Source organism: Spea bombifrons, chromosome 7 (genome assembly GCF_027358695.1).
Source record: "Spea bombifrons isolate aSpeBom1 chromosome 7, aSpeBom1.2.pri, whole genome shotgun sequence".
In the NCBI taxonomy this organism is placed as follows: domain Eukaryota; kingdom Metazoa; phylum Chordata; class Amphibia; order Anura; family Pelobatidae; genus Spea; species Spea bombifrons.
Window position 1 is genome coordinate 24,771,039 of NC_071093.1, and position 12,965 is coordinate 24,784,003.

At 42.2% G+C, this 12,965-nt stretch overlaps 1 protein-coding gene across 2 annotated transcripts in view; it reads left to right on the forward strand.

The window, feature by feature from the left end:
- Positions 1–12,965, forward strand: part of FAM234A (family with sequence similarity 234 member A) — a 55,890-nt gene that overhangs the window by 25,905 nt on the left and 17,020 nt on the right. For both annotated transcript variants that reach the window (XM_053472108.1, XM_053472107.1), the window contains exon 5: positions 343–473. In XM_053472108.1, the coding sequence (XP_053328083.1) occupies positions 343–473 (131 nt within the window). The remainder of the gene's footprint in view (positions 1–342; positions 474–12,965) is intronic.

Sequence of the window (12,965 nt, forward strand, 5' to 3'; positions counted from 1 at the left end):
CACTGCTTCTTTTGTTTTTAGTCTTACCACTCCTTGTTTTACTTTACTTTTGTCATTTATAAATCTAAAAAGGGTTTTATCTCCCTTTTTTTACTGACAGGTCAATTCTCCTGAGTGTAATAACTGCCTTGTATTTATTGTATTTAAGCAAAAAGCTCTGTTGTTAGTCCTTTTATATATGCAGTTATTTCCTAGAATTGAGCAAACCCCGTGGTCATTACAAAAATTAACAACTGAAATATTCAATGTGAGTATAATATAACCAAGATTGTGCCTCTACCTTATAATGCAAGCTGTATGGTTTTGGAATATTAATACGTATTACAACTCTTTATATTCCAGGGAATATCGTGTGGCAGAAAACTTCTCAATTTCCACCGAACGGTGTTGCCAGAAACCCTGTCATTACAATTGAAGATGTGAACGGTGATGGTGTAAAAGATCTTATGTTTATATTTTCAGTGGAAGATGAGGTATGAAATTTCCAGTACAACCAATATGAATGCCTGCACAAACGATAATGCAGATGTGCAGTTACTTTAAATTTATCCAACAACCAGACTTTTCAGTCCCTGTTATCACCTCCAATGGCCTCTATTTATATATTGTAAGCTCATGCCTCTTCAGATACCGTATTTGCTCGATTATAAGATGACTCTGATTGTAAGAAGACACCCCAAAATTTGAATATTAATTTAGGAAAAAAAAGCCTTAAATAAGCCATACCGCTGTTGCAAGTGTGAGCAGGCTGCTTCTTTGGAATGTACTGTACTAGATCTAAAGAGGCAACTGGCAACACTGAGGGACATAGACAACATGAGAGGAGCTTACTGCTTACAGAGCAGGCATTGGCTCGGGCCAGTGCAGAGGGGGGACTGGAGATGGGGAAGAAGAGCTCTTTAGGGCAGAGAGCTGGGTTAGTTGTGTAAGGGGCAGCAGGGGCCGGAGAGGTAGGGGAGGCTTGTTCTGGGTTAGATCACTCCAACATGTTTGCCAGTTTGTGCGAAGATGCTGTTGAGACCAGCTCAGAGGAAGCATTTTGTCGGGTTTAGTAGTTGGAGCCCAGTATGCAAGACTGGAGACATTGGTGAATCAAAAGCGAGGTACCGATAGAGATGAGGCATAGACGAAGTCAGGATGAGTCAAAAGCAAGGAAGCACTGAAGTGTATTCACAGAAAGCACAGTATATATGAGCAGTGAGTATACAAAAGGACACGGATTTATAGGAAAGAGGGAGGGGTACTCCCTCTGATGTCAAGATGAACATAATTTAATATACCTGGGAATGCCGCCTACTGTGCCTTTTAAGAAGTTGTCTGGTATGTGCGCGCCACTAGAGGGAACGTGTTCTCCGTCTCTGTAGGGACGGCCCTGCGTTTGTGTTCCGGCCGTCCTGAGGACTGCGGTGCCGGGAAGGAGATCGCGGCACTGCCAACACCTGGGAATGAGTGGGTCTACCACGCCGGACCCCTCTTCGTGCGTCGCCACGTTGGTGGCGCGTGTTGGAAGGAGGACGTGGCGCAGGAAGACGGTGAGTACCGCAGTGGGGACCTGACACATTTCTGGGGCAAGCTGACTCTCCTAGCAGCCAGGAGAGTAGCCTCTCCAGCAGAGTGGGGAGGCAGAAGGTTAGGAAGGCTAGACAGGTGCTGGTGGTAGGGGATTCAATTGTAAGGAAGGGTGATAGGGTAATCTGTCGCCAGGACCCCGAATGCCGAACAGTATGCTGCCTCCCGGGTGCTCAGGTTCGACATATTGCGGACCGAGTAGACAGATTGTTGGGAGGGGCTGGAGATGATACAGCGGTCGTAGTACACGTTGGTACGAACGACAAAGTTAAGGGCAGGTGGGGGGGTCTTTTTAAAAATTATTTTAGGGCACTAGGCAGAAACTTAGGCAAAGGACCTCCAAGGTAATATTCTTTGGAATATTACCAGTACCACACGCCACATCAGGGACACAGCAGGAGCTTTAGGGAGATCGATGCATGGCTTAGGGTGTGGTGTAAGAAAGATGGATTTGGGTTTTTGGAGAACTGGGCAGTTTTTGCAGTCGGCTACAGACTCTACAGCAGGGATGGACTGCACCTCAATGAAGAAGGGGCTGCGGTGCTAGGGGAGAGGATGGCTAAAGGAATCGAGGATCTTTTAAACTAGGTTCTGGGGGAGGATAAAGACAAAAATGAAGTGCTAGCCAGAGTTGACTGGGAAGGGGGTCTAGCTATGGTAAAAGGGGGTGAGAGCAGTGGTGGGGGTTAGCAGAGGCAATATGGAGCTGCATAGTACAAAACCTGCAGTCAAGAATTATTTGTAAACCAGAAATGGGTAGTAACTTTAAATATCTTTTAGCAAATGTGAGAAGCTTGGCAAACAAAGTGGGTGAGCTGGAAATATCGGTAAGTGATGAACAATACGACTTGATCAGTATCACGGAAACGTGGTGGGATGATACGCATGACTGGTCAGTAAATTTACAAGGATACTCACTTTTAAGTAGGGACAGAGTAAATAGAAAAGAGGGAAGGATTTGTTTAAATGCAAACCCTAAACTAAAGCCCAGTATTAACCCCTTAAGGACAGGCTGTGTTTTACCTTTTGTACCGAGGCTGTTTTAACACTTTTGCGGTGTTCGTGTTTAGATGCAATTTTCTCTTCACTCATTTAGTGAACCCACACAAATTATATGTTGTTTTTTTCAGGACAATACCATTGTTTTAATCATATTATCTAATTTCCCATAAAAAAATAATAAAATATGATGAAAAATGTAAAAAAAACCCACATTTTCTGACTTTTACCCAAAAAATCTTTTACTCATCCAAAAAAGCTAATGAAAAAACCTACTAAATATATTCTACTATTTGTCCTGAGTTTTGAAATACCCAATGTCAGGACTTGACAAATTTGTTGTGAATCTAGGCGCCAGCTAAAAAGGTTAGGAGCCAGGATTTTTTTTTAAACTAACAGTTGGTTAGGAGTGATCTGATCATCATCAGCCCACTTACTAAACTCACAGCATTTGACTTGGAAGCACCCTGGACTTTCAGGTCAGTGCTGGTTTTTGTTGGTTTTTTTTTTTTATTTTATTTTTTGATATATATATATTTTTTTTAACGCTTTCAATGCTGATGTTCCATTGGAGCACGGCATTGACTGATATTTAGTCCCCACAAGCAGCAGGGGAGGGTTGGGGCTGGTCTCCACACTCATGTGGAGACCGAAGAACCCTCTCCCCCTGTCCCTGAAGCTGCCTCTGGCAGCTGGGACGCAATTGCTGGTCTATAGACCAGCCATTGCAGGGGGGAGTTTCTGATGACTGCTGTAGGCTTCCATGCCTACAGGAATCATCAAAGGGCTTGTGGGGGCTCGTTTTTGCTGTTGCAGACCACCAGCAGCAGAGCCCCTTACAAAACGGGAATTAACCCCTAAATGCCGCGATCGCGGCATTGAAGGGGTTAACGCTGCACTGTCGCTCTCAGGGAGCGATCAGGCAGCAGGGGGGTGTTGGGGCTGGTCTCCACACTCATGTGGAGACCGAAGAACCCTCTCCCCCTGGCCCTGAAGCTGCCTCTGACAGCTGAAAACGCTATTGCAGGTTTTCCTGCAATCGCGGTTTCAGCCTACAGAATCACTCTGTGGGAGTGATCTCAGACTCGGGGGTGGGCTCTGAGTGGCTGTGCTGTCTGCCCAGACTCCTGGGCAGACAGCAGCAGCAGCGCCCCCGCCTGGTGACACGGGGGCATTTTTTTGTGGATGTAAGAGGCTGACAAACACCTAGGCGCCAGGACAAAATTCTGAGTCGCCATGGCGACCTGGCGCCTGGGATTTGTCGAGCCCTGCCCAATGTTTTTATGTTTTTTTGCTTTTTTCTGCACGTTATGGAGCATTAAGTACAAGTAGCGTTTTGCTATTTCAAAACCATTTTTTCCAAATCTGGTAATTCTTCCCCCCATGTGCCATTTCGGGTCTCTTTGAAGCCGGCCAATGCAATTTACCCCATCAAATCATATATTTTTGAAAACTAGACACCCCAAGGTATTTCAAATGCTAGAATTTTAACTCTTTCCATGCACTAATTCTACCACCAGTCTTTGTCAAACTTTGTGGTAGTAATTTATTTTGTTTTTTATCGCTAAAATTGCTCTTCAGGTATGGATTTACAGCTCCTGGTATACATCACTTTCAAACAACACCCCAATATGTGTTCAGCAACATCTCCCGAGTACAGTCATACCCCCCATGCATGGGTTTGTCGGGTTGTTTGGGAGGTAAAACGCCACATTTAGGAAGTGCACATTTTTTTAACTTGGAACTTTTACATCTGGTCATTCTGCCCCCATGTCCTAATAGGACCATCTTTGAAGCCGGCTAATTCAATTTACCCCATCAAACCATATATTTATGAAAACTAGACACCCCAAGGTATTTCAAATGCTAGTATTTTAACCCTTTCCATGCATGAGATTCTACCACCAGCCTTTGCCACACTTTGTGTTTTTTTGGTATTTTTTTTTACACAAATTGTACTTTGGGTATACATTTATAGCTCCAGGTATACGTCACTATCAAACAACACCCTAATATGTGTTCAAAAACATCTCTCGAGTACAGTGATACCACCCATGCATGGGTTTGACTGCTGTTTGGGGTTAAAAGGCCACATTTGGGAAGTGCGCTTTTTTTTTCCCTATTTTGGTCAGTCTGTTCCTATGCCCTATCTTTGAGCCTGGCCACTACAATTTACCTCATAAAACCATATATTTTTAAAAACTAGACACCCCACGGTACTTAAAATGGTAGTATTTAACCCTTTCCATGCATCAGATTCTACCACCAGCCTTTGCCACACTTTGTGGTAGTATTTATTTTTGTATTTTTTTCACACAAATTGTACTTTGGGTATAAATTTATAGCTCCAGATATACGTCACTATCAAACAACACCCTAATATGTGTTCAGGAACATCTCCCGAGTTCAGTCATACCCCACATGTATGGGTTTGTCTGGTGTTTGGGGTTAAAATGCCACATTTTGGAAGTGCGCTTTTTTTCCCCATTTCGGTCAGTCTGTGCCTATGCCCTATCTTTGAGCCTGGCCACTCCAATTTACCCCATCAAACCATTCATTTTTTTAAATTAGACACCCCTTGGGTATTTGAAATGCTTTTATTTAAATTTTTCCATGTCAGGATTTTTGGGAAGATACAGCTCTAATTTTAGCACTTGCTCATAATAATAAACTTTATTTTTTTATTTTATTTATTTTACTCTTTTTGGACTTTTTTTTTTACATTTTGCTGGAACTGGATAGTTCCTCTAAAGCATAATCATTTTTAAATGTTTTTTTTAAGCTTTTTCTTTTTTTCCTTTTTTTTAACATTTTTTTTTTTTATATTTTACTAATCACAAAGTGATTACAAAGCTGGGCTCCATTGACTTGTATGGTTGAATGCAGTATCTGTATTCAACCTGCAAGTGGAGCCAGAGTTCTCTAGAGGGTCTGGAGACCGTCTAGCAAACCTTTTCAACTTTATTATTTTTTTTCCCAGGCCGCCGCCATCTTGCGGATGGCGAAGACTGCGTGCAGCTGCGGCCTTGACCGCTCTCCGGAGCGGTCGCAGCCCGCCCTGGGGTAAGTATTTGGTGTCGCTGGATGCCTCCTGATAGAGGCATTCCAGCGACACCATTGAAGTTTAGGAGGTGATCGTTGATCGCCTCCTAAACGCTTTTAAAACGGGCGTCCGCCGCCATACACTGTATGGCGGATGTTGACGTCCCGGGGAGGGGCCAGAAATGGCCCATCATGCCGATCTCGGTGTTGCTGAATGCCTCGACATGGATTCATTACAGCAACACCGTTTAAGCTTAGAAAGTGATCGTTGATCACTTTTTAAGCTTGTTTAAGTCTCATGACGTGTCAGGCACGTCATAGTTCCATTAGATTGGCGCAAAGCAGATGATGTGCCCATAATTAAAAATGGATCAAAATCTGAACTGGGCAATTACCGGCCAGTAGGCATAACGTCGGTAGTGGGGAATTTATTTGAAGGGTGGATCCATAATCCAATTAGTAGAAGTCAACATGGATTTGTGAAAGTCCGGTCCTGTCAAACCAACCTATTCGCATTCTATGAAGAAGTTAGTAAACATATACACCTGGGTGTGGCTGTAGATGTGATTTATCTGGACTTTGCTAAGGCATTTGAAACAGTTCCACATAAAAGGCTACTCTACAAATTAACAGAAATAGGCTTAGGGGCAAATGTCTGTATTTGGATCGGAAATTGGCTAAAAGATAGAATGCAGAGAGTTGTGAACGGATGTTTCTCAGACTGTACGCAGGTATTAAGTGGAGTGCCTCAGGGGTCCTCTTCTTTTTAATTTATTTATAAATGATCTCCCAAGCTGCATTGAGAGCCATGTCACGGTTTTTGCTGATGACACAAAATTAGGCAAGGTAATTCAGACTAATCTGGATGTTTCTTCTTTGCAGGATGATTTAGACAGAGTTGGGGACTGGGTGTGCAAGTGGCAGAAGAGGTTCAATATAGAGAAATGCAAAGTTATGCATTATGGTAAAAATAAAAATGCAACCTATTCTTAAAATGGAATATCCTTGGGGAAAACTACCAATGAGAAGGATTTAGGAATAATGGTAGACAACAGACTTGACAACAGTGCGCAGTGCCAGCAAGCAGCTGCAAGGGCCAATAAGGTTTTGGCATGCATAAAAAGAGGTATTGATTCATTGGAGGAGGATATTATCTTGCCTCTTTACAGGTCAATGCTAAGACCTCACCTTGAATACGCGGTACAATTCTGGGCACTGCGCCTTAAAAAGGACATTATGGATAATAAGGGGATTGGGAGATACTAGTTATGAAGAGAGACATATGCAGGGCCAGTATAAAGAGCTCTTCAGTGACCTGTTCATTAGCAGAAATGTACAAAGAACAAGAGGTCATTCTCTGAGACTGGAAGGGCGGAGAATTCATAGACAACAAAGGAAGGGATGCTTTACAGTAAGGACAGTAAAGGTATGGAATTCAGTGGTCATGACATACATAAATAAATAAATTGAGTAACAGTAATATTTTAGAGCTTCTTGATCCAAGGAGAAATCTGATTGCCTCTTGGAGTCGAGAAGGAATTTTTTTCCCCTGATGGCAGAATTCTTAGTAGCTTAATTCGTTTTTTTGCCTTCTTTTGGATCAAGAATTCCTATTCTTGAAAAAAGACTTAAGTCCATCAAGTTCAACCCTTCTACCTAACCTTCCTAGGTTAGGTAGAAGGGTTGAACTTGATGGACTTCAGTCTTTTTTCAACCTTATGAACTATGTATGTAACTATGTACTGGTAAATATTAATTCACATGTAAACAACTTTTTCATATTTAATAATAACTATGATTGAGAATTGCATTTTTTAGTTTTTATCATTTTATTTGCCAACCTGCCCCCAGTTATACACATATGCCCCCAGATATGCCTTATACCCCTAAATACCACTCTGCCCCCTGATATTCCTTTTAACCCCCTATATGCCACTCTGCCTCCAGAAAGCTCTTTTACCCCCCATATGCCACTCTTACCGTCCCCAACTTACCAGTGCATCCCTAGACTTCTCTCTGTGCTTCATATTCCTTGGTGTTTAGTGGTGGCAGCCGGTGGAGGTGGGCGCGAGGCGTGCAGACAACCTCCGCTGCTGCTGCCGGTACTTCCACGGGGCTTCTATGAATGTGACACCGGAAGGTCATGTGACACTGGCGCTCCGTCATAGAAGCCCTGGAAGAAGTGCCGGCTGCAGCGGAGGTTGTCTGCACGCATTGCACAGACCTCCACCGGCTGCCGGAGAGGAGGATCCAGGTCCTCTTCAGTGCTGCAAGGGATCTGGATCTTAGTCTTGTACTCAGACCTCTATTTGAGGTCTGATTAGAAGACAACCTCGAATATAAGACGATGGTTATATTTGCCCTGGAAAAAGCCTCGTCTTATAATCAAGCAAATGCGGTATATTGCAATGTTTAATATCATGGCTGTACCTACATATTCATTTGTGTGCAGTATACTGATAGCCATGATCACTGAATGGGCATTGGATGGGCTGGGTAGAAAGAATCGCAAACATGAGTGTGAAGTAGACATTTCACAAAATACCTTCTAACTTGTATTTGCCTGAATTTAAACCTTTATAAGTTAGTATTGCTTAAGTAGTCACAGATGCAGATTAATATGTTTTTTGGTTGATTTTATTTGGATGGTAAAGTATTCATATTGATTAGTTGTGAAATTTGAACCCCTTATTTGCACGACATGTGATGGATTTTTTTAACCCTCCAGATCATAAGATTGCGAGCAGGGCCCTTTTTACCTATTGTATCTGTTTATCTTAGTCAGTCTAATCTACTCTTGCCGTTTCCTTCAAGATATATGTTGTAAGAAGCTCGCGTAAAATGTTGGTACGATATAAATGAAAGGTAATAATGATACTAGTAAGGATCCAGCAAAATTGTGTCAATGGTAGGAATAAATATCATAAGCGAATATTAGTACTTACAAAAGTAAAGAGAGGATGTTATAGAACAGAGGTTTTACATTTACAAACCAAAATTTTGGAAGAGTTGGAGCTATCATTGTTTTATAAACTGGTCAAGGTCAACATAGGAATATCTTGCCAAAAGTTAGCCCTTTGTTTCATGGGTTGCAAGACTCAAATATAAGATACCACATATAGGAAAGCACATACATGTAATGCATGTAAGTCCATGTGAATGGAAAGTGCTGGAGTTGTGTGTATGTGTATACTGTAGTGTCAGTCAGTGTGTGTATATGTATATTATTATCTGTGAGTGTGTATTAATACACTGTGTGCACAATTATTAGGCAAGTGAGTATTTTGACCATATCATCATGCTTATGCATATTTTCCTGCTCCAAGCTGCATAAACTTGAATGCTTATTGGATTTAAGCACATCAAGTGATGTGTATTTGTGTAATAAGGGAGGATGTGGCCTAAGGAGATGAACAAAAATTGTAAAAAGTCTTTCAGAGGGATGCAGCACTCTTGAAATTGCTAAGATATTGGGGCATAATCACAGAACCATCAAACATTTTGTTACAAATAGTCATCAGGATCGCAAGAAACGTGTTGAGAATAAAAGATCCAAATTAACTGCGAGAGATTTGAGAAGAATCAAACATGAAGCTACCAGGAACCCATTATCCTTCAGTGCTGTCATATTCCAGAACTGTAACCTAGAGTGTCCAGACATACAAGAAGATTTTTCAAAGGTTTTATAGACTGATGAGATGAGTGACTCTTGACGGTCTAGATGGATGGGCCCGTGGCTGGATCAGTAACAAGCACAGAGCTCCGCTTCGACTCAGATGCCAGCAAGGTGGAGGAGGGGTACTGGTATGGGCTGGTGTTATCAAAGACGAGCGTGTTAGAGCTTTTGGGTTGAAGATGGACTCAAACTCAACTCCCAAACCTACTGCCACTTTTTAGAAGATGCTTTTTTCAAGCAGTGGTACAGGAAAAAGTCTGCATCTTTCAAGAAGACCATGGTTTTTATGCAGGACATTGCTCCATCGCATGCATCGAAGTACTCTGCTGCCTTAAAGATGAAAAAATAATGACATGGCCCCCTTCCTCACTGACCTAAACCCTATTAAAAATTGTGGGACTTTCACAGTACAGCTCTCTGAACAGTGTCTGGGAGGCTGCTGCACAAAAAGTTGATCGTCAACAGATCAAGAAACTGACAGACTCAATGAATGGAAGGCTTATGACTGGAAAGAAGGGTGGCTATATTGGTCTCTGTTTTTTTTGGAAATGCCAAAAATGTTTATTTGTAAATTGAGTTGTTTGTTTAGTGTCTCACTTTAATAGATGAAAATAAACACGTAAGATGGGGAAATTATCATTGTTCATTTAGTTGCATGATAATTCTGCACACTAATAGTTGCCCAATAATTGTGCACAAGCATAAAATAAAATGTCTTATTCGGAAGCTTGATCCCATATGTATAAAAAAAAAATAATGTCCAATATCATGCAAGAAAAGTAACAAAAAAAATACAATGGCTATCATACCATAAAATACATTTTTTTTTATACTTCTATCTTCATGGAGTGTCTGTGTTCCTTTATTTGATTGATTTCTGTGTTGGAGTGGAAGCTCCTTCTCGCTAGAGTACCCATGAGGGATAGCTGCTTTCGCCTTGCTTTCTATTTATGTGGTCTGAGCTGGCGTTTTGTTTGTTATATTCAATAATTGTGTACACATAGATATTCTCCTAAGAAAGCCAAAACTTCACTTTTACTTTCCTAAATATTCAGGTCTAAGGTTTCTTAACATTTTGGATCGACAGAGAGCACTGTAGTTGTTCAATAATAAAATTAATCCACAAAAACACAACTTGCCTAATAATTGTGCACACAGTGTATACTGTAGTGTCAGTGTGTATATGTAAAGTAAGTATAGTGTGTATATTTATATATAATACTGGAGTCAGTATGTGTAAATGTATATTTATAGCAAATTCAGTGCTTATGTGTTCATAGTGTTAGAGCATGTAAGTTAATATACGTATAGTGTTAGCCTGTGTGTGTGTGTATAAGAGTGTTGGGCTAGCGTGTATAGTGTTTGTTACAGTATGGCATTAGCATGAATGTGTATGTCAGCATATTGTGTTACAATGTGTGCATTAGTATATGTTAGTGTTTGTGGGCATAAGATGTAGGGCTGCAACTAACGATTATTTTCATAATCGATTAGTTGGCCGATTATTTTTTCGATTAATCGGATAAAAAAAAAATAATGCAAATTTTTCATTTATTTAAAATAATTTAATAAACGATGTTAAATACAAACAGCAGAACCCTCACATATGCCACTGTGGCCCCTGATATGCCTTATACCCCCTGATACACCACTCCATCCTCCCCAGACATGCCACGCTGCCCTCCCCACATATGCCACTCCACTCTACCCCCAGATATGCCATTCCACTCTACCCCCAGATATGCCTTATACACCCTGATACACCACTCCGTCCTCCCCAGACATGCCACACTGCCCTCCCCACATATGCCTTATATACCCTATATGCCTTATACCCCCAGATATGTCACTCCGTCCTCCCCAGATATGCCTTATACCAGGGCTTGACAAATTTGTTGTGAATCTAGGCGCCAGCTAAAAAAGTTAGGAGCCAGGATTTTTTTTTAAACTAACAGTTGGTTAGGAGTGATCTGATCATCATTAGCCCACTTACTAAACTCACAGCATTTGACTTGAAGGCACCCTGGACTTTCAGGTCAGTGCTGGTTTTTGTTGTTTTTTCTTTTAAATTTTTTTTTTATTCCATTGGAGCACAGCATTGACTGATATTTAGTCCCCACAAGCTTGTGGGGACAAATGTTAACCCCTGCAATGCCACGAATGTGTTATACACAATTGTGGAATTGAAGGGGTTAACGCTGCACTGTCGCTCTCATGGAGCGATCAGGCAGCAGGTGGGTGTTGGGGCTGGACTCCACACTCATATGGAGACCAAAGAACCCTCTCCCCCTGTCCCTGAAGCTGCCTCTGGGACGCAATTGCAATCTATAGACCAGCCATTGCGGGGGGGGGGGGGGGTCTCTGATGATTGCTGTAGGCTTCCATGCCTACAGATGTCATCACAGGGCTTGTGGGGGCAGACCACCAGCAGCAGAGCCCTGTACAAAACGGGAATTAACCCCTAAATGCCGCGGCATTGAAGGGGTTAACACTGTACTTTCGCGCTCATGGAGTGATCAGGCAGTAGGGGGATGTTGTGTCAGGTCCCCACACTTGTGTGAGGACCCAATCAACACTCAACCCCCTTTCCTGAAACTTCCTGTGGCAGCTGAAAACGCAATTGCAGGTTTTCCTGCAATCACAGTTTCAGCCTACAGAATCACTCCGTGGGAGTGATCTCGGGCTGGGGGGGCAGCTCTGAGTGGCTGTGCTGTCTGCCCAGACTCCTGGGCAGACAGCAGCAGCAGCGCCCCCGCGATCAAAGGCTGACAAACACCTAGGCGCCATGGTGACCTGGCGCCTGGGATTTGTCGAGCCCTGCCAGATATCTCATAGCCCCCTCATAGAGTCACAGACCCGTTCGCATCACACTGACACCCATAAGTACTGGGTTAATCTTCACTGCCCCCAGGATTTAGATTCCCCTTAGTTTGCCCCCCTTTACCTCTAACTGCACTTTATGAAATTAATTAAATGAACCCTCAGTCCTCGTTAAATAAACCCTAAACGCCCCATTAACCATAACTACCCCTAAATTAACCCTAAATTCCCCATCATCCACAACTACCCTAAATTGACCCTAAACACCCCATTAACCACAGCATCCCCTAAATTAACCCTAAAGACCCCATTAACCACAGCATCCCCTAAATTAACCATAAAGACCCCATAAACCACAACCACCCCTAAATTAACCCTAAACACAACATTAACCACAACTGCCCCTAAATTAACCCTAAACACCCCATTAACCACAGCTGCCCCTAAATTAACCCCCCTCCCCTAACTTTCAGCAGCCCAAATATTAATTTTATACTTAGATGAGTGTCACTGGCATGTGGTTCTGGGAGAAGGAAGGGACGGGGTCAGTTGTCACAGTGATTACAGGGAGGGACTGGTAAGTAGGAACTGCTGCTGTGAGTCAATGAAACGGATTATATAATGAGGGGTATTTTTCAGAGCGTTTGCTCTGAAAAAACCCCCATTTTATAATCGATAAAAATCGATTCAACTAATCGATAATGAAATTTGCTGGCAACGATTTTCATTATCGATTTTATCGATTACTTGTTGCAGCCCTAATAAGATGTTAATGTGTGTTATTAGAGTGTGCTGTTAGTGTGTAAATGTGTAATAGTGTATAGCAAGGATCGACAAACCCTGGGCGCCTGGAAAATAA